Here is a 23,730-nt window from a genome sequence, read left to right on the forward strand (position 1 = left end):
CTTGTAACAAGGAAATCAATAAAGAGAAGAGAAATGAAGTTGTATAGAGACTAACAGGACAGAAAGGACAGAGAATAGAACTGAAAAAATACATTTTTTTTTCTTGCCCCCCTTTTTTTTTTATTTCGCCCGCCCGACCCGCCTGACTATTCCATTGGAGATGAGAAACAAAAAAAAAAAAAACCTCACCCTTACTAGGAATCACTAATACATTACAGTAGTGGTTAGGTAGGTTTTGATTACTTGGAATCACTAATACATTACAGTAGTGGTTAGGTAGGTTTTGATTACTTGGAATCACTAATACATTACAGTAGTGGTTAGGTAGGTTTTGATTACTAGGAATCACTAATACATTACAGTAGTGGTTAGGTAGGTTTTGATTACTAGGAATCACTAATACAGTACAGTAGTGGTTAGGTAGGTTTTGATTACTAGGAATCACATACATTACAGTAGTGGTTAGGTAAGTTTTGTTTACTAGGAATCACTAATACAGTACAGTAGTGGTTAGGTAGGTTTTGATTAGTAGGAATCACTAATACATTACAGTAGTGGTTAGGTAGGTTTTGATTACTAGGAATCACTAATATATTACAGTACTGGTTAGGTAGGTTTTGATTACTAGGAATCACTAATACAGTACAGTAGTGGTTAGGTAGGTTTTGATTACTAGGAATCACTAATATATTACAGTACTGGTTAGGTAGGTTTTGATTACTAGGAATCACTAATACAGTACAGTAGTGGTTAGGTAGGTTTTGATTACTAGGAATCACTAATACAGTACAGTAGTGGTTAGGTAGGTTTTGTTTACTAGGAATCACTAATACAGTACAGTAGTGGTTAGGTAGGTTTTGATTACTAGGAATCACTAATACATTACAGTAGTGGTTAGGTAGGTTTTGATTACTAGGAATCATTAATACATTACAGTAGTGGTTAGGTAGGTTTTGATTAGTAGGAATCACTAATACATTACAGTAGTGGTTAGGTAGGTTTTGATTACTAGGAATCACTAATACAGTACAGTAGTGGTGAGATAGGTTTTGTTTACTAGGAATCACTAATACAGTACAGTAGTGGTTAGGTAGGTTTTGATTACTAGGAATCACTAATATATTACAGTAGTGGTTAGGTAGGTTTTGATTACTAGGAATCACTAATACAGTACAGTAGTGGTTAGGTAGGTTTTGATTACTAGGAATCACTAATACAGTACAGTAGTGGTTAGGTAGGTTTTGATTACTAGGAATCACTAATACAGTACAGTAGTGGTTAGGTATGTTTTGATTACTAGGAATCACTAATACAGTACAGTAGTGGTTAGGTAGGTTTTGATTACTAGGAATCACTAATACAGTACAGTAGTGGTTAGGTAGGTTTTGATTACTAGGAATCACTAATATATTACAGTAGTGGTTAGGTAGGTTTTGATTACTAGGAATCACTAATACAGTACAGTAGTGGTTAGGTAGGTTTTGTTTACTAGGAATCACTAATACAGTACAGTAGTGGTTAGGCAGGTTTTGTTTACTAGGAATCACTAATACATTACAGTAGTGGTTAGGTAGGTTTTGATTACTAGGAATCACTAATACATTACAGTAGTGGTTAGGTAGGTTTTGATTACTAGGAATCACTAATACAGTACAGTAGTGGTTAGGTAGGTTTTGATTACTAGGAATCACTAATATATTACAGTAGTGGTTAGGTAGGTTTTGATTACTAGGAATCACTAATACATTACAGTAGTGGTTAGGTAGGTTTTGTTTACTAGGAATCACTAATACATTACAGTAGTGGTTAGGTAGGTTTTGATTACTAGGAATCACTAATACATTACAGTAGTGGTTAGGTAGGTTTTGATTACTAGGAATCACTAATACAGTACAGTAGTGGTTAGGTAGGTTTTGATTACTAGGAATCACTAATACAGTACAGTAGTGGTTAGGTAGGTTTTGTTTACTAGGAATCACTAATACATTACAGTAGTGGTTAGGTAGGTTTTGATTACTAGGAATCACTAATACATTACAGTAGTGGTTAGGTAGGTTTTGATTACTAGGAATCACTAATACAGTACAGTAGTGGTTAGGTAGGTTTTGATTACTAGGAATCACTAATATATTACAGTACTGGTTAGGTATGTTTTGATTACTAGGAATCACTAATATATTACAGTACTGGTTAGGTAGGTTTTGATTACTAGGAATCACTAATATATTACAGTAGTGGTTAGGTAGGTTTTGATTACTAGGAATCACTAATACATTACAGTAGTGGTTAGGTAGGTTTTGTTTACTAGGAATCACTAATACATTACAGTAGTGGTTAGGTAGGTTTTGATTACTAGGAATCACTAATACATTACAGTAGTGGTTAGGTAGGTTTTGATTACTAGGAATCACTAATACAGTACAGTAGTGGTTAGGTAGGTTTTGTTTACTAGGAATCACTAATATATTACAGTAGTGGTTAGGTAGGTTTTGTTTACTAGGAATCACTAATACAGTACAGTAGTGTTTAGGTAGGTTTTGTTTACTAGGAATCACTAATATATTACAGTAGTGGTTAGGTAGGTTTTGTTTACTAGGAATCACTAACACATTACTGTAGTGGTTAGGTAGGTTTTGTTTACTAGGAATCATTAATACAGTACAGTAGTGGTTAGGTAGGTTTTGTTTACTAGGAATCACTAATACAGTACAGTTGTGGTTAGGTAGGTTTTGATTACTAGGAATCACTAATACATTACTGTAGTGGTTAGGTAGGTTTTGATTACTAGGAATCACTAATACATTACAGTAGTGGTTAGGTAGGTTTTGTTTACTAGGAATCACTAATATCTTACAGTAGTGGTTAGGTAGGTTTTGATTACTAGGAATCACTAATACAGTACAGTAGTGGTTAGGTAGGTTTTGTTTACTAGGAGTCACTAATATATTACAGTAGTGGTTAGGTAGGTTTTGATTACTAGGAATCACTAATACTGTACAGTAGTGGTTAGGTAGGTTTTGATTACTTGGAATCACTAATACATTACAGTAGTGGTTAGGTAGGTTTTGATTACTAGGAATCACTAATACATTACAGTACTGGTTAGGTATGTTTTGATTACTAGGAATCACTAATACATTACAGTACTGGTTAGGTATGTTTTGATTACTAGGAATCACTAATACATTACAGTAGTGGTTAGGTAGGTTTTGATTACTAGGAATCACTAATACATTACAGTAGTGGTTAGGTAGGTTTTGATTACTAGGAATCACTAATACATTACAGTAGTGGTTAGATAGGTTTTGTTTACTTGGAATCACTAATACATTACAGTAGTGGTTAGGTAGGTTTTGATTACTAGGAATCACTAATACAGTACAGTAGTGGTTAGGTATGTTTTGATTACTAGGAATCACTAATACAGTACAGTAGTGGTTAGGTAGGTTTTGATTACTAGGAATCACTAATACAGTACAGTAGTGGTTAGATAGGTTTTGTTTACTAGGAATCACTAATACATTACAGTAGTGGTTAGGTAGGTTTTGATTACTAGGAATCACTAATTCATTACAGTAGTGGTTAGGTAGGTTTTGATTACTAGGAATCACTAATATATTACAGTACTGGTTAGGTATGTTTTGATTACTAGGAATCACTAATACATTACAGTAGTGGTTAGGTAGGTTTTGATTACTAGGAATCACTAATACAGTACAGTAGAGGTTAGGTAGGTTTTGTTTACTAGGAATCACTAATATATTACAGTAGTGGTTAGGTAGGTTTTGTTTACTAGGAATCACTAATACATTACAGTAGTGGTTAGGTAGGTTTTGATTACTTGGAATCACTAATACATTACAGTAGTGGTTAGGTAGGTTTTGATTACTAGGAATCACTAATACATTACAGTAGTGGTTAGGTAGGTTTTGATTACTAGGAATCACTAATACAGTACTGTAGTGGTTAGGTAGGTTTTGATTACTAGGAATCACTAATATATTACAGTAGTGGTTAGGTAGGTTTTGATTACTAGGAATCACTAATACATTACAGTAGTGGTTAGGTAGGTTTTGATTACTAGGAATCACTAATACATTACAGTAGTGGTTAGGTAGGTTTTGATTACTAGGAATCACTAATACATTACAGTAGTGGTTAGGTAGGTTTTGTTTACTAGGAATCACTAATACATTACAGTAGTGGTTAGGTAGGTTTTGTTTACTAGGAATCACTAATACAGTACAGTAGTGGTTAGGTAGGTTTTGATTACTAGGAATCACTAATACATTACAGTAGTGGTTAGGTAGGTTTTGTTTACTTGGAATCACTAATACAGTACAGTAGTGGTTAGGTAGGTTTTGATTACTAGGAATCACTAATACATTACAGTAGTGGTTAGGTAGGTTTTGTTTACTAGGAATCACTAATACAGTACAGTAGTGGTTAGGTAGGTTTTGTTTACTAGGAATCACTAATACATTACAGTAGTGGTTAGGTAGGTTTTGTTTACTAGGAATCACTAATACATTACAGTTGTGGTTAGGTAGGTTTTGATTACTAGGAATCACTAGTATATTACAGTAGTGGTTAGGTAGGTTTTGTTTACTAGGAATCACTAATACATTACAGTTGTGGTTAGGTAGGTTTTGATTACTAGGAATCACTAATACATTACAGTTGTGGTTAGGTAGGTTTTGTTTACTAGGAATCACTAATACATTACAGTTGTGGTTAGGTAGGTTTTGTTTACTAGGAATCACTAATACATTACAGTTGTGGTTAGGTAGGTTTTGATTACTAGGAATCACTAATACTGTACAGTAGTGGTTAGGTAGGTTTTGTTTACTAGGAATCACTAATACATTAAAGTTGTGGTTAGGTAGGTTTTGATTACTAGGAATCACTAATACATTACAGTAGTGGTTAGGTAGATTTTGATTACGGGCAGTCACTAATATATTACAGTAGTGGTTAGGTAGGTTTTGATTACTAGGAATCACTAATATCTTACAGTAGTGGTTAGGTAGGTTTTGATTACTTGGAATCACTAATACATTACAGTAGTGGTTAGGTAGGTTTTGATTACTAGGAATCACGAATACATTACAGTAGTGGTTAGGTAGGTTTTGTTTACTAGGAATCACTAATACATTACAGTAGTGGTTAGGTAGGTTTTGTTTACTAGGAATCACTAATACAGCACAGTAGTGGTTAGGTAGGTTTTGTTTACTAGGAATCACTAATACATTACAGTAGTGGATAGGTAGGTTTTGATTACTAGGAATCACTAATACATTACAGTAGTGGTTAGGTAGGTTTTGTTTACTAGGAATCACTAATACATTACAGTAGTGGTTAGGTAGGTTTTGATTACTAGGAATCACTAATACATTAAAGTTGTGGTTAGGTAGGTTTTGATTTCTAGGAATCACTAATACATTACAGTAGTGGTTAGGTATGTTTTGTTTACTAGGAATCACTAATACAGTACAGTAGTGGTTAGGTATGTTTTGTTTACTAGGAATCACTAATACATTACAGTAGTGGTTAGGTAGATTTTGTTTACTAGGAATCACTAATATATTACAGTAGTGGTTAGGTAGGTTTTGATTACTAGGAATCACTAATTCATTACAGTAGTGGTTAGGTAGGTTTTGATTACTAGGAATCACTAATACATTACAGTAGTGGTTAGGTAGGTTTTGATTACTAGGAATCACTAATACAGTACAGTAGTGGTTAGGTAGGTTTTGATTACTAGGAATCACTAATACAGTACAGTAGTGGTTAGGTAGGTTTTGATTACTAGGAATCACTAATATATTACAGTAGTGGTTAGGTAGGTTTTGATTACTAGGAATCACTAGTATATTACAGTAGTGGTTAGGTAGGTTTTGTTTACTAGGAATCACTAATACATTACTGTAGTGGTTAGGTAGGTTTTGATTACTAGGAATCACTAACACATTACAGTAGTGGTTAGGTAGGTTTTGATTACTAGGAATCACTAATACATTACAGTAGTGGTTAGGTAGGTTTTGTTTTCTAGGAGTCACTAATACAGTACAGTAGTGGTTAGGTAGGTTTTGATTTCTAGGAATCACTAATACATTACAGTAGTGGTTAGGTAGATTTTGATTACGGGCAGTCACTAATATATTACAGTAGTGGTTAGGTAGGTTTTGATTACTAGGAATCACTAATATCTTACAGTAGTGGTTAGGTAGGTTTTGATTACTTGGAATCACTAATACATTACAGTAGTGGTTAGGTAGGTTTTGATTACTAGGAATCACTAATATCTTACAGTAGTGGTTAGGTAGGTTTTGATTACTTGGAATCACTAATACATTACAGTAGTGGTTAGGTAGGTTTTGATTACTAGGAATCACTAATATAGTACAGTAGTGGTTAGGTAGGTTTTGATTACTAGGAATCACTAATACATTACAGTAGTGGTTAGGTAGGTTTTGATTACTAGGAATCACTAATACATTACAGTAGTGGTTAGGTAGGTTTTGATTACTAGGAATCACTAATACAGTACAGTAGTGGTTAGGTAGGTTTTGATTACTAGGAATCACTAATACAGTACAGTAGTGGTTAGGTAGGTTTTGTTTACTAGGAATCACTAATACAGTACAGTAGTGGTTAGGTAGGTTTTGTTTACTAGGAATCACTAATATATTACAGTAGTGGTTAGGTAGGTTTTGATTACTAGGAATCACTAATACAGTACAGTAGTGGTTAGGCAGGTTTTGATTACTAAGAATCACTAATATATTACAGTAGTGGTTAGGTAGGTTTTGATTACTTGGAATCACTAATACATTACAGTTGTGGTTAGGTAGGTTTTGTTTACTAGGAATCACTAATACATTACAGTAGTGGTTAGGTAAGTTTTGATTACTAGGAATCACTAATACATTACAGTAGTGGTTAGGTAGGTTTTGATTACTAGGAATCACTAATACAGTACAGTAGTGGTTAGGTAGGTTTTGTTTACTAGGAATCACTAATATATTACAGTAGTGGTTAGGTAGGTTTTGATTACTAGGAATCACTAATACAGTACAGTAGTGGTTAGGTAGGTTTTGATTACTAGGAATCACTAATACATTACAGTAGTGGTTAGGTAGGTTTTGATTACTAGGAATCACTAATACATTACAGTAGTGGTTAGGTAGGTTTTGATTACTAGGAATCACTAATACATTACAGTAGTGGTTAGGTAGGTTTTGATTACTAGGAATCACTAATACATTACAGTAGTGGTTAGGTAGGTTTTGATTACTAGGAATCACTAATACATTACAGTAGTGGTTAGGTAGGTTTTGATTACTAGGAATCACTAATACAGTACAGTAGTGGTTAGGTAGGTTTTGTTTACTAGGAGTCACTAATACAGTACAGTAGTGGTTAGGTAGGTTTTGATTACTAGGAATCACTAATACAGTACAGTAGTGGTTAGGTAGGTTTTGATTACTAGGAATCACTAATATATTACAGTAGTGGTTAGGTAGATTTTGATTACGGGCAGTCACTAATACATGATAGTAGTGGTTAAGGAGTGTCCAGATTTTACTTCCAGGGAGACCCCGGAGAATTTCCCCTTTTCCTCGTGTATTTTTTTCAGGTTAAATCATTATGCTTAAAAAAGGAGATAACCATTTCATGCACAATGACAAGAACAACATATTTCCATTGGGCAATGTGGGTATATACTTTAAATACTTCACACAACTGTTTTACTTTTTAGATACGTATTGAATACAACTTTAGTTTCAATGCCTGTTTTGTTGCTCAGCTTGTCAACAATGCAAGTGTAAATATGAACATTTTCATTGTTAGAAGGAATAGTCAAAAACTGAAATAATTTAACTATCAACATTTTTGCTTGTTATACTTTGACTGATATTTACGTTTAACTTCTATTTCCAGTATTAGGTGATTTCGCAAACACAAAGCAAGCTGTAGATGACATCCAATCGCCGTGCTAACATAAAAAGCTGTATGCTTCAAACAATTACATGATGCAATTGCCAAATCTCGTTTTGCCGAGATTGTCAGCATAAGTGTTGTCAAAAACTACATTAAACATCTGAAAAATCTGGAGAGAGTAAAAACATCAGATCCAGACATCGGGAAGAGCAACAAAAAAAAGAGAAAATAAAATATAATGACTATGACTGGTTGAAGTTGTTCTTGTGTGGAACTCTTGAAAAACTGAAAGTGAAAGAGTTAGATAAATATCTTGATGAGCATAAATTACCCAAACAGAGAACATTAAAAAGAGAAAAATTAGACATAATATCCACTCACAGAGTAGGAACACTAGAATTTAGAGCTAGAAAAATGACTGCAAATGAGTGAAACATGAGTTAAACAGGTAGTAGTGACTCTGAGACTGATGAAAGTGATACTTTTGTAATGCATGTTCTGGGCAGTGATGGCGGCAATTGTGATACTGATAGCTCAGGAAATTTATGTACAGATGATAACACTGATAGTGATTGTGATGAAACAAGTCTTGCACATCTTCACGGAAAAGTTACTTAGAGAAGTGGCAGAATTGCAGGTCGATTTATGTTGCATTAAATAATCATGTTTTTTTTCCAAGACCCCCAGAAAATTGTGAAATTTTTGTTTAGCGCCCCCCCCCCCCCCCCTGGAAGTAAAATCTGGACACTCCCTTAGGTATGTATTGATTACTAGTAGTCACTGACAACACTACAACTGGAAAAAGTGTGGAAAATATTTGGTAACTCTGTCTGCTGTCTTTATACTGTGATACTCATCTACTCTGGCCCACATGTCTGGCCCCATAATGGCTTGCAAACAGCACTCCTAGTGGCCAAACTATGAAATCTTTTATCTCTTTGATAACGGGAATGTGGCATGTGTAATTTTAAATGATATGTTTCATATTTTAATAGGTATCAAAACTGTGATTTGGAGACATTTGATCTGAGAGAGTTAGACTGCAAATTTGATGTAATCCTGGTGGAGCCACCATTGGAGGAATACCAAATCAGACCAGGTGTCATGGCCAATCAAAAATTTTGGAGTTGGGATGATGTAAGTTCTGTACTAAGGTGAAATATCATACTGTAGTAGTAATGTATACATCAACTATTGCATATTATTCTTTCAGGTCTGTGTGTGTCAGCTCTGATCAAGCAGAGCTGTGAGGTGAGAAAAATGTCTATTTAAACTCATAATATTATAAATTTATGATTTCAGATCTTCAAGTTAGATATACCGTCTGTTGCTGCACATAGATCTTTCATCTTTTTATGGTGTGGATCATCAGATGGACTTGATGAAGGAAGAAAGGTAAGACCATATCAAAATACTCAATGTGTATGCAGGGCTTGAAATTAACTTTTTTAGTTGGTAGTCACTTTGACTACCACTTTTTAAAACTGGTAGTCAACAGGGACTATTTGGCAGTCATTCTTTTTTTCAGCATTTAATAATTTATGCATAAACAAAACATTAAGTAATAAATGTTCTGATAACACCTGAGTTTTTTTCCATGAAATTAGTGACATTCATATTATGCAAACATTTGACCTGTCCTAAAATACTACATGCAGGGGTCGAAATAATAAAAAAATTTCGCTTGTCCACTGGGCAAGTAGAAAACAAAAAGTACTTCACCAAATCAAAAAGTGCTTGCCCATTCCAACTAGTGGGGTATTTTTGCGTGGCTTACAAATGCACTGTTGTGATTGATTGGGCTTTCTTTTGTTTATTATAAAAAAATGTCACTTTGAAAGTTTCTGTGGGTACTGAAAAGTTCTCTCCACAATAAACAAGTGTCCTAAATAATATTGATTTTCATGGCCTAATTAATATTCATACTATAGCATAGCATACAATTTTTTATTCACTTGTGAAAAGTAGTTGTTAAAATAATTTTTTCAGCACTTTCATAAGCTATCAATATAAAAATTAACATTTATTTCAACACTGATGTAAAATCTTTCTAAGTATTTCCTTTTCCACCATGTCAATATATTTTCTTTCCTTCCTCATCACCACCAACTTTTTTTCTCCCAGTATGATTTGTTTATATTTTCCTAGTAGTATTTTCAAATAAAATGACTGTTGTAAAATTTGCAGTTGATTCAAACACCCAAAACCTGAAAAATCATGCTGTAATTTACTATTGATGAACAATATTCAATGAGTCACTGGTCATTCCAGGTATGTTTTCTTGATAGAGTAAACAAAGTACGTCAAGGACAGCTGGTCCAGATTGTTTTGAAAAGTGATCAGTCAAGAAAGATGTCTTCTCAATATTGCTACAATGTTATAATTTTCCAGACTTGTTGGCACCATGGTTATACAATGTATCCAAAATCCTATCAGACATGTGCAGTGTCTGATAAGTACAGCATGAACACAGGCAAAAACACATCCCTGATCAATAATCATAAGAAATTCTCCTTGCCCCTTGGGACAAGTACTTTTCAAAATAACTTGCCCAAGCCTTGAAATCACTTGCCCAGGGCAAGTAAAAGGCCATTATTTCGACCCCTGACATGTTATATCATATTAGTATCATAGTAAGTAAATATCATATAAATGGGTATTGTGTGTACCAAGCTCTTATTTTGCAATGTCCACTTGGAAACCTCAAACTGACACAAATTTTGGCATAACACGTAAATAGGGTAATAAATATACACATATTTTACATTCATTCAGTCACACACACACATATGTATACATGTACAAACACCCCCCCCCCCCACCCACAAACACACACACACCAAACAGTTACTGGCCTCAAACATATATACAGGACGTGAGAGAGATTGACAGAAATAAACTTCAAAACACTAATTAAATCGCTAGTCACACAGCAAAATTATGTACTTTCCATGTTGTAGTTTATTTCACTGAATCAATAATGGTGTGAAGTGTAGAGTTACATGTAATGATCAGTGGCTCATTCCATTTCGGGAGTGTGGGTTGCTTGTCAAACTTTTAACACAAATGCTCTCAAATCTGAGCATTTATGCTCTTTATTATTATTTACTTTGTAAAAGATAAAACGTCACATGTCACCATCCATTTCAGTTTCCCTTAAATTAAAAAATAACATACTATGACCCAACCCTAGAGAGAAATGGTATGCGCCAAGGCACGTCCCTTAAATCTTATCTGTTACTATCTATAAACATATAGGAAATCATTCTGATTGTGTCTAGGATTTGTCTCCTCCGCTAAGGGCTTCGATAAACGACGTAAATTTTCATCCTTCCGCTAAATTGAGGTATCATAGTATTGAATGACTAGTTGTAAAATACTATTACATTCGCGATTAGTGGTGGGAGAATTTTATTCCGTATATTTTCCTAAGTTTTGTATCATTTTGATCGCAACTGTGTGACATAGAAAAGACGATGAACAGTCATGAAATCAATAGAGTGTTGCGTTTGAGTAGATGTTATGGCGTTTGTAACATCACATATAAGCTACATGTATTTTGTTTATTTTACCAAGCCATTGTTATTGACTACAAAGTAAGCAATATCAAACATGCCAGCCATATCTAATCACATGTAGCTTTAGAGTCCAGCGCTCACGCTACATCGCCAACTTGTCAGCAGGCCTTCCATGCATACGGTGGGTTAGCGTCCCCAGGATTTTCGTGGCAGTCAAGGATGACTACCAGTTTTCGAACTTGGAAGTCATTTTGGAAAAACTGGTATTCAATTGACGTGAGACTACCGCTAATTTCGAGCCCTGGTATATAACTACAGTAGATTACAAATTGTTACTTTTTGAATTCATTTCCCGAGTTTTGGGGTAAGTTGCATAGATAGATTTGCATACCTTGTACTAGTATACAAGAGATGAGTTGCCATGTACATGTATAATCAAAGTGATAACAAAGGATTGACAGTAACAACTTAAAAACCATAACAATTATAGAATAATCCTAGTAGCCACAGTGTTACTGTTATGCTAGAAGTAACACACACACACACAAACACACACAAACTTAAATGTACATGTACATGGACAACAACAAAATATAAAGAAAATTAAAAAAACACAATAACAGTGTCAGCTGCAATTCTGATTTAGTTAGTGTCAACTCGATAGAGATAGAACTAGATATTTATCATAAAAGTCAAGTTAATACAGTTTTCTGAACACACATGTTACATTTTCAATGTCTAAGCAGCATCATCACATCAGTTGTACATACGTACGCCAATTGTATACCATACAAGTGTGTTAAGTTGGCCAACAGAAAAAAGAACGACTCACAGTATTGTTCTTTCAGTCCAAACCTTAGTTAAGGGTATTACATGTATATATATATAACCTATGACAGAGTTGTGTCTTAGTTTTTATTATCGCTGGGAGGGATCTCCATTTCAAGTCCCGTGACCCTCGTAGTTCCCTCTGTAATTGCGCAATTGCGGCAATTGCCCACTGCACAATGCAACGGTCTTATCTCCGACAACAATTGCCCACTGCACAATGCAACGGTCTTATCTCCGACAACAATTGCCCACTGCACAATGCAACGGTCTTATCTCCAATTACAATTGCCCACTGCACAATGCAACGGTCTTATCTCCAACAACAATTGCCCACTGCACAATGCAACGGTCTTATCTCCGACAACGATTGCCCACTGCACAATGCAACGGTCTTATCTCCGACAACAATTGCCCACTGCACAATGCAACGGTCTTATCTCCGACAACAATTGCCCACTGCACAATGCAACGGTCTTATCTCCGACAACAATTGCCCACTGCACAATGCAACGGTCTTATCTCCGACAACAATTGCCCACTGCACAATGCAACGGTCTTATCTCCGACAACAATTGCCCACTGCACAATGCAGCGGTCTTATCTCCGACAACGATTGCCCACTGCACAATGCAATGGTCTTATCTCCGACAACAATTTTGACAACTCTTCTACATTGGGTATATGACCATCCTGTCTCGTACTTTGCTTACATTTCGGGAGTTTGATGAATCCTGTCGAACCCTAATTAATCACGGCAATTGCTCACTCCACAATGCAACGGATATATCTCAGCTCTGACGACAATTTTGACAACTCTTCTACGTTAGGTATATGACCATCTTGTCTTGTACTTTGCTAATACATTGCTGAAGTTTGATGAATCCTGTCGAACCCTAATTACATCGACTTGCATTTCTAAGTGTTTTTATGGAACCTTGGTTGTCTGTTGTGGAACATACGCATCCCCGCCATCATGCTTCCACCTTTTCTCAATGTCAGACACCTGACTAAGTTTGTTTATATCACAAGATTTTCTAGTGTGTAAAAGTTAAGCTTTCTCATCACCAGAAACCTTACAAATTCCTGAAATGGACATATCTGATACATTATGATCGTTTGTAATAAAATGCATAGATACGGGATAGTTACGATTCCTTTGTCTGGTCAAACGGAGATGTTCCACGAAACGATCACCAAGACGACGTACAGTTGAACCTATATATAGAAAACCACATTTTTGACATGTAATGCAATACACTACATTAGTACTAATACAAGTAAATCTACTTGTAACAGGCACACTGTTCTTAGGGCCAAAAACATGATTAGTATTAATAATGAAACGACATGTACCACATCGAGTACGATCGCATGGAAAAGAACCAGCATTAACTTCAAATTCACGTTGTTCTGTACGTACCATCATATCTCTAAGACTGGTATCACGACGCCAAGCTGTTAATGGTACTGCAGGAAACAATGAATTGGTAACCCTATTAGAACGTAAGATATTAAAATGCTTGTATATAATGTCTTTAACTCTAGTTGAAAAGGGATGGTATGTAAGAGCTAGTATGGGACGATCGTTGTTACTCCTCTGATCATGTGATTTGATACAAGCTTCCCTAGACAAAGATGATACTTTATGTAAAGCCGCGTTGGTAACAGACATAGGATAACCACGTTGATGGAAGTACGTGCAAAATTCAGCAGACCTTTTTCTGAAATCCAAATCACTACTACAAATACGACGTAAACGAAGTAATTGTGAATAGGGAATGGAATCTTTACACTTATTAGGATGTGATGAACCATACTGCAAATATGAATGTGAATCAGTAGGTTTAGTATAAATAGATGTAGCTATATCATCACCATCAATCCTAAGGGAGATGTCAAGGAAATTGATTGTTAGTTCTGAAATATCATAAGTATACTGAATAGCAGGATTAAAATTACATATGTAGTTAATAAACTGCATAAGGTCCTCAAGTTTGAGTGATGCTGCACCAACGCCGTCATCAATAAATCGTTTATATAGATCAGGTAAGATCCCTTGATATGAGCTGAAAATAAGGTGTTCTTGATAAGACATAAATAAACAAGCATAACTAGGTCCAAGACAACTTCCCATAGCAACGCCGCGTTTCTGCACAAAATACCTGTCATTAAAGGTAAAATAATTACAGGTGAGAACAAGTTCAGCCAATCTAAGAAGTACGTGGGTAGGAGGGTCAAGTACAGGTCTTAAATTAAGATAGTGTTCGATTGCAACTAACCCTTCATTATGTGGTATGGAAGTATACAAGGACTTAACGTCCATAGAAAAAAGGTATCGTGGCTTACCTTGTTGGAATTGGAAGCCATTAAATACTTTAAGAGCATGGTTCGTATCTTTAATGTAGGTAGGCTGAGATGCCACAATAGGTCGTAAAAGGGCATCTAAATAACGCGCGATGTGTTCCGTAGGGCAGTTACAAGCTGAGACGATGGGTCTACCAGGAATATTAACCTTATGTATCTTGGGTAGTAAATAAAACACGGCTGTCCTTGGTTGACGGACTATAAGGTTGTGTGTATGTAGGTATGTATGTATGTATGTATGTCTCCATACAAACAAGGTTTATCTTTGTTACTCTATTCAGACTTCTTTACCCTTATTTTTGGTTACTCTCTGATACTCCACAGTGCTTGAAAGACTGGGGATACAGAAGATGTGAAGATATTTGTTGGATTAAGACAAATATCAAGAATCCTGGCCATATCAAAGACTTAGAACCTGGTGCTGTATTTCAGAGAACTAAGGTAGGGTTATATCAAAGACTTAGAACCTGGTGCTGTATTTCAGAGAACTAAGGTAGGGTTATATCAAAGACTTAGAATCTACTGCTATATTTCAGAGAACTGAGGTAGGGTTATATCAAAGACTTAGAACCTACTGCTATATTTCAGAGAACTAAGGTAGAGTTATATCAAAGACTTAGAACCTGGTGCTGTATTTCAGAGAACTAAGGTAGGGTTATATCAAAGACTTAGAACCTACTGCTATATTTCAAAGAACTAAGGTAGGGTTATATCAAAGACTTAGAACCTGGTGCTGTATTTCAGAGAACTAAGGTAGGGTTATATCAAAGACTTAGAATCTACTGCTATATTTCAGAGAACTGAGGTAGGGTTATATCAAAGACTTAGAACCTACTGCTATATTTCAGAGAACTAAGGTAGGGTTATATCAAAGACTTAGAACCTACTGCTATATTTCAGAGAACTAAGGTAAGGTTATATCAAAGACTTAGAACCTACTGCTATATTTCAAAGAACTAAGGTAGGGTTATATCAAAGACTTAGAACCTGGTGCTGTATTTCAGAGAACTAAGGTAGGGTTATATCAAAGACTTAGAACCTACTGCTATATTTCAGAGAACTAAGGTAGGGTTATATAAAAGACTTAGAACCTACTGCTATATTTCAGAGAACTGAGGTAGGGTTATATCAAAGACTTAGAACCTACTGCTATATTTCAGAGAACTAAGGTAGGGTTATATCAAAGACTTAGAACCTACTGCTATATTTCAGAGAACTAAGGTAGGGTTATATCAAAGACTTAGAACCTACTGCTATATTTCAGAGAACTAAGGTAGGGTTATATCAAAGACTTAGAACCTGGTGCTGTATTTCAGAAAACTAAGGTAGGGTTATATCAAAGACTTAGAACCTACTGCTATATTTCAGAGAACTAAGGTAGGGTTATATCAAAGACTTAGAACCTGGTGCTGTATTTCAGAGAACTAAGGTAGGGTTATATCAAAGACTTAGGACCTGGTGCTGTATTTCAGAGAACTAAGGTAGGGTTATATCAAAGACTTAGAACCTACTGCTGTATTTCAGAGAACTAAGGTAGGGTTATATCAAAGACTTAGTACCTACTGCTATATTTCAGAGAACTAAGGTAGGGTTATATCAAAGACTTAGAACCTACTGCTATATTTCAGAGAACTAAGGTAGGGTTATATCATAGACTTAGAACCTACTGCTATATTTCAGAGAACTAAGGTAGGGTTATATCAAAGACTTAGTTTCCACCAGCTAATTGTTGATATGATTATGATCTACAGGAACATTGTTTGATGGGAATCAGAGGAACAGTGCGGAGGTCAACTGATGGTGATTTTATTCATGCTAATGTGGATTTAGATGTTATCATATCAGAAGAACCAAAGTATGGTAGTTTGGAGAAACCTATTGAGATATTTCACATCATTGAACATTTCTGTCTTGGGAGGAGAAGACTACATTTATTTGGCAATGATGAATCAATAAGACCAGGTAAGATTGGTTGATTTGAGTGACCACTTAGTTTAGGGTGCCACATTCACCACTTAGTTTGGGGTGCCATATTCACCACTTAGTTTGAGGTGCCACATTCACCACTTAGTTTAGGGTGCCACATTCACCACTTAGTTTAGGGTGCCACATTCACCACTTAGTTTGTAGTGCTATATTGACCACTTAGTTTAGGGTGCCACATTCACCACTTAGTTTGTAGTGCTATAGTGACCACTTAGTTTAGGGTGCCACATTCACCACTTAGTTTGTAGTGCTATATTGACCACTTAGTTTAGGGTGCCACATTCACCACTTAGTTTGTAGTGCTATATTGACCACTTAGTTTAGGGTGCCACATTCACCACTTAGTTTGTAGTGCTATAGTGACCACTTAGTTTAGGGTGCTATATTGACCACTTAGTTTAGGGTATTATATTGACCACTTAGTTTGGGGTGTTATAATGACCACTTAGTTTAGGGTGCTATACTGACCACTTAGTTTAGGGTGCTATACTGACCACTTAGTTTAGGGTGCTATATTGACCACTTAGTTTGGGGTGTTATATTAACCACTTAGTTTAGGGTGTTATATTGACCACTTAGTTTAGGGTGCTATACCGACCACTTAGTTTAGGGTGTTATATTGACCACTTAGTTTAGGGTGTTATATTAACCACTTAGTTTAGGGTGTTATATTGACCACTTAGTTTAGGGTGTTATATTAACCACTTAGTTTAGGGTGTTATATTGACCACTTAGTTTAGGGTGCTATACTGACCACTTAGTTTAGGGTGTTATATTGACTGCTTAGTTTAGGGTGTTACATTGACCACTTAGTTTAGGGTGTTATATTGACCACTTATTTTAGGGTGCTATACTGACCACTTAGTTTAGGGTGCTATAGTGACCACTTAGTTTAGGGTACTATACTGACCACTTAGTTTGGGATGCTATATTGACCACTTAGTTTAGGGTGCTATATTCACCACTTAGTTTGTAGTGCTATAGTGACCACTTCATTTGGGGTGCTATACTGACCACTTAGTTTAAGGTGCTATATTGACCACTTAGTTTAGGATGTTATATTGACCACTTAGTTTAGGGTGCTATACTGACCACTTAGTTTAGGGTGGTATATTGACCACTTAGTTTAGGGTGTTATATTGACCACTTAGTTTAGGGTGTTATACTGACCAGTTAGTTTAGGGTGCTATACTGACCACTTAGTTTAGGGTGCTATACTGACCACTTAGTTTAGGGTTTTATATTGACCACTTAGTTTAGGGTGTTATATTGACCACTTAGTTTAGGGTACTATACTGACCACTTAGTTTAGGGTGCTATATTGACCATTTAGTTTAGGGTGTTACATTGACCACTTAGTTTAGGGTACTATACTGACCACTTAGTTTAGGGTGCTATATTGACCACTTAGTTTAGGGTGTTATATTGACCACTTAGTTTAGGGTGTTATATTGACCACTTAGTTTAGGGTGCTATACCGACCACTTAGTTTAGGGTGCTATATTGACCACTTAGTTTAGGGTGCTATATTGACCACTTAGTTTAGGGTGCTATACTGACCACTTAGTTTAGGGTGTTATATTGACCACTTAGTTTAGGGTGCTATACTGACCAGTTAGTTTAGGGTGCTATATTGACCACTTAGTTTAGGGTGCTATAGTGACCACTTAGTTTAGGGTACTATATTGACCAGTTAGTTTAGGGTGCTATATTGACCACTTAGTTTAGGGTACTATATTGACCTCTTAGTTTGAGGTGTTATAATGACCACTTAGTTTAGGGTGCTATACTGACCACTTAGTTTAGGGTGCTATAGTGACCACTTAGTTTAGGGTGCTATAGTGACCACTTAGTTTAGGGTGCTATATTGACCACTTAGTTTAGGGTATTATATTGACCACTTAGTTTGGGGTGTTATAATGACCACTTAGTTTAGGGTGCTATACTGACCACTTAGTTTAGGGTGCTATACTGACCACTTAGTTTAGGGTGCTATATTGACCACTTAGTTTGGGGTGTTATATTAACCACTTAGTTTAGGGTGTTATATTGACCACTTAGTTTAGGGTGTTATATTAACCACTTAGTTTAGGGTGTTATATTGACCACTTAGTTTAGGGTGTTATATTAACCACTTAGTTTAGGGTGTTATATTGACCACTTAGTTTAGGGTGCTATACTGACCACTTAGTTTAGGGTGTTATATTGACTGCTTAGTTTAGGGTGTTACATTGACCACTTAGTTTAGGGTGTTATATTGACCACTTATTTTAGGGTGCTATACTGACCACTTAGTTTAGGGTGCTATAGTGACCACTTAGTTTAGGGTACTATACTGACCACTTAGTTTGGGATGCTATATTGACCACTTAGTTTAGGGTGCTATATTCACCACTTAGTTTGTAGTGCTATAGTGACCACTTCATTTGGGGTGCTATACTGACCACTTAGTTTAAGGTGCTATATTGACCACTTAGTTTAGGATGTTATATTGACCACTTAGTTTAGGGTGCTATACTGACCACTTAGTTTAGGGTGGTATATTGACCACTTAGTTTAGGGTGTTATATTGACCACTTAGTTTAGGGTGCTATACTGACCACTTAGTTTAGGGTGCTATATTGACCACTTAGTTTGGGGTGTTATATTAACCACTTAGTTTAGGGTGTTATATTGACCACTTAGTTTAGGGTGCTATACCGACCACTTAGTTTAGGGTGTTATATTGACCACTTAGTTTAGGGTGTTATATTAACCACTTAGTTTAGGGTGTTATATTGACCACTTAGTTTAGGGTGTTATATTAACCACTTAGTTTAGGGTGTTATATTGACCACTTAGTTTAGGGTGTTATATTAACCACTTAGTTTAGGGTGTTATATTGACCACTTAGTTTAGGGTGCTATACTGACCACTTAGTTTAGGGTGTTATATTGACTGCTTAGTTTAGGGTGTTACATTGACCACTTAGTTTAGGGTGTTATATTGACCACTTATTTTAGGGTGCTATACTGACCACTTAGTTTAGGGTGCTATAGTGACCACTTAGTTTAGGGTACTATACTGACCACTTAGTTTGGGATGCTATATTGACCACTTAGTTTAGGGTGCTATATTCACCACTTAGTTTGGGGTGTTATAATGACCACTTAGTTTAGGGTGCTATACTGACCACTTAGTTTAGGGTGCTATACTGACCACTTAGTTTAGGGTGCTATATTGACCACTTAGTTTGGGGTGTTATATTAACCACTTAGTTTAGGGTGTTATATTGACCACTTAGTTTAGGGTGCTATACCGACCACTTAGTTTAGGGTGTTATATTGACCACTTAGTTTAGGGTGTTATATTGACCACTTAGTTTAGGGTGTTATATTAACCACTTAGTTTAGGGTGTTATATTGACCACTTAGTTTAGGGTGTTATATTAACCACTTAGTTTAGGGTGTTATATTGACCACTTAATTTAGGGTGTTATATTAACCACTTAGTTTAGGGTGTTATATTGACCACTTAGTTTAGGGTGCTATACTGACCACTTAGTTTAGGGTGTTATATTGACTGCTTAGTTTAGGGTGTTACATTGACTGCTTAGTTTAGGGTGTTATATTGACCACTTATTTTAGGGTGCTATACTGACCACTTAGTTTAGGGTGCTATAGTGACCACTTAGTTTAGGGTACTATACTGACCACTTAGTTTGGGATGCTATATTGACCACTTAGTTTAGGGTGCTATATTCACCACTTAGTTTGTAGTGCTATAGTGACCACTTCATTTGGGGTGCTATACTGACCACTTAGTTTAAGGTGCTATATTGACCACTTAGTTTAGGATGTTATATTGACCACTTAGTTTAGGGTGCTATACTGACCACTTAGTTTAGGGTGGTATATTGACCACTTAGTTTAGGGTGTTATATTGACCACTTAGTTTAGGGTGTTATACTGACCAGTTAGTTTAGGGTGCTATACTGACCACTTAGTTTAGGGTGCTATACTGACCACTTAGTTTAGGGTTTTATATTGACCACTTAGTTTAGGGTGTTATATTGACCACTTAGTTTAGGGTACTATACTGACCACTTAGTTTAGGGTGCTATACTGACCACTTAGTTTAGGGTGCTATAGTGACCACTTAGTTTAGGGTGCTATATTGACCACTTAGTTTAGGGTGCTATACTGACCACTTAGTTTAGGGTGTTATATTGACCACTTAGTTTAGGGTGCTATACTGACCACTTAGTTTAGGGTGCTATAGTGACCACTTAGTTTAGGGTACTATATTGACCACTTAGTTTAGGCCTTATTTACAGCAATGGCCTACTTGATTGTAACCTATAATACCTTATTTACAGCAATGGCCTACTTGATTGTAACCTATAGTACCTTATTTACAGCAATGGCCTACTTGATTGTAACCTATAGTACCTTATTTACAGCAATGGCCTACTTGATTGTAACCTATAGTACCTTATTTACAGCAATGGCCTACTTGATTGTAACCTATAATACCTTATTTACAGCAATGGCCTACTTGATTGTAACCTATAATACCTTATTTACAGCAATGGTCTACTTGATTGTAACCTATAATACCTTATTTACAGCAATGGCCTACTTGATTGTAACCTATAATACCTTATTTACAGCAATGGCCTACTTGATTGTAACCTATAATACCTTATTTACAGCAATGGCCTACTTGATTGTAACCTATAGTACCTTATTTACAGCAATGGCCTACTTGATTGTAACCTATAATACCTTATTTACAGCAATGGCCTACTTGATTGTAACCTATAGTACCTTATTTACAGCAATGGCCTACTTGATTGTAACCTATAGTACCTTATTTACAGCAATGGCCTACTTGATTGTAACCTATAATGCCTTATTTACAGCAATGGTCTACTTGATTGTAACCTATAGTACCTTATTTACAGCAATGGCCTACTTGATTGTAACCTATAGTACCTTATTTACAGCAATGGCCTACTTGATTGTAACCTATAGTACCTTATTTACAGCAATGGCCTACTTGATTGTAACCTATAGTACCTTATTTACAGCAATGGCCTACTTGATTGTAACCTATATTACCTTATTTAATATAGGTTACATTTTGTAAGTTCTGTTATCCACATTTTATAAGTTCTGTTATCCACATTTTGTAAGTTCTGTTATCCACATTTTGTAAGTTCTGTTATCCACATTTTGTAAGTTCTGTTATCCACATTTTATAAGTTCTGTTTAATACCCACATTTTATAAGTTCTGTTACCCACACTTTGTAAGTTCTGTTTAATACCCACATTTTGTAAGTTCTGTTATCCACATTTTGTTAATGACTTCAGGCATATGGGTTGAACTTAGGTAACCAAAATATGGGTTGAACTTTGGTAACGAAAATATGGGTTGAACTTAGGTAACCAAAATATGGGTTGAACTTAGGTAACCAAAATATGGATTGAACTTAGGTAACCAAGATATGGGTTGAACTTAAGTAACCAAGATATGGGTTGAACTTAGGTAACCAAAATATGGGTTGAACTTAGGTAACCAAGATATGGGTTGAACTTGAGTAACGAAAATATGGGTTGAACTTAGGTAACCAAAATATGGGTTGAACTTAGGTAACCAAGATATGGGTTGAACTTAGGTAACCAAGATATGGGTTGAACTTAGGTAACCAAAATATGGGTTGAACTTAGGTAACCAAGATATGGGTTGAACTTAGGTAACGAAAATATGGGTTGAACTTAGGTAACCAAGATATGGGTTGAACTTAGGTAACCAAGATATGGGTTGAACTTAGGTAACCAAGATATGGGTTGAACTTAGGTAACGAAAATATGGGTTGAACTTAGGTAACGAAAATATGAGTTGAACTTTGGTAACGAAAATATGGGTTGAACTTAGGTAACCAAAATATGGGTTGAACTTAGGTATCCAAAATATGGGTTGAACTTAGGTAACCAAGATATGGGTTGAACTTAGGTAACCAAAATATGGGTTGAACTTTGGTAACCAAAATATGGGTTGAACTTAGGTAACCAAAATATGGGTTGAACTTAGGTAACCAAGATATGGGTTGAACTTAGGTAACCAAAATATGGGTTGAACTTAGGTAACCAAAATATGGGTTGAACTTAGGTAACCAAAATATGGGTTGAACTTAGGTAACCAAGATATGGGTTGAACTTGAGTAACGAAAATATGGGTTGAACTTAGGTAACCAAAATATGGGTTGAACTTAGGTAACCAAGATATGGGTTGAACTTAGGTAACCAAGATATGGGTTGAACTTAGGTAACCAAAATATGGGTTGAACTTAGGTAACCAAGATATGGGTTGAACTTAGGTAACGAAAATATGGGTTGAACTTAGGTAACCAAGATATGGGTTGAACTTAGGTAACCAAGATATGGGTTGAACTTAGGTAACCAAGATATGGGTTGAACTTAGGTAACGAAAATATGGGTTGAACTTAGGTAACGAAAATATGGGTTGAACTTTGGTAACGAAAATATGGGTTGAACTTAGGTAACCAAAATATGGGTTGAACTTAGGTATCCAAAATATGGGTTGAACTTAGGTAACCAAGATATGGGTTGAACTTAGGTAACCAAAATATGGGTTGAACTTTGGTAACCAAAATATGGGTTGAACTTAGGTAACCAAAATATGGGTTGAACTTAGGTAACCAAAATATGGGTTGAACTTAGGTAACCAAAATATGGGTTGAACTTAGGTAACCAAAATATGGGTTGAACTTTGGTAACCAAAATATGGGTTGAACTTAGGTAACCAAAATATGGGTTGAACTTAGGTAACCAAAATATGGGTTGAACTTAGGTAACCAAAATATGGGTTGAACTTAGGTAACCAAAATATGGGTTGAACTTTGGTAACGAAAATATGGGTTGAACTTAGGTAACCAAAATATGTGTTGAACTTAGGTATCCAAAATATGGGTTGAACTTAGGTAACCAAGATATGGGTTGAACTTAGGTAACCAAAATATGGGTTGAATTTGGTAACCAAAATATGGGTTGAACTTAGGTAACCAAAATATGGGTTGAACTT

The 23,730-nt window shown here is 35.7% G+C and overlaps 1 protein-coding gene across 1 annotated transcript in view; it reads left to right on the plus strand.

Annotated features, from left to right (window-relative positions):
* The window catches only part of LOC144452148 (N(6)-adenosine-methyltransferase non-catalytic subunit METTL14-like), a 65,199-nt gene that overhangs the window by 40,454 nt on the left and 1,015 nt on the right, over positions 1–23,730 (plus strand). The window contains exons 7-10 of the mRNA XM_078143185.1: positions 8,940–9,081; positions 9,247–9,339; positions 14,982–15,098; positions 16,409–16,619. Of these exons, the coding sequence (XP_077999311.1) occupies positions 8,940–9,081; positions 9,247–9,339; positions 14,982–15,098; positions 16,409–16,619 (563 nt within the window). The remainder of the gene's footprint in view (positions 1–8,939; positions 9,082–9,246; positions 9,340–14,981; positions 15,099–16,408; positions 16,620–23,730) is intronic.

This window comes from Glandiceps talaboti, chromosome 22, assembly GCF_964340395.1.
Source record: "Glandiceps talaboti chromosome 22, keGlaTala1.1, whole genome shotgun sequence".
NCBI classification, from domain to species: domain Eukaryota; kingdom Metazoa; phylum Hemichordata; class Enteropneusta; family Spengelidae; genus Glandiceps; species Glandiceps talaboti.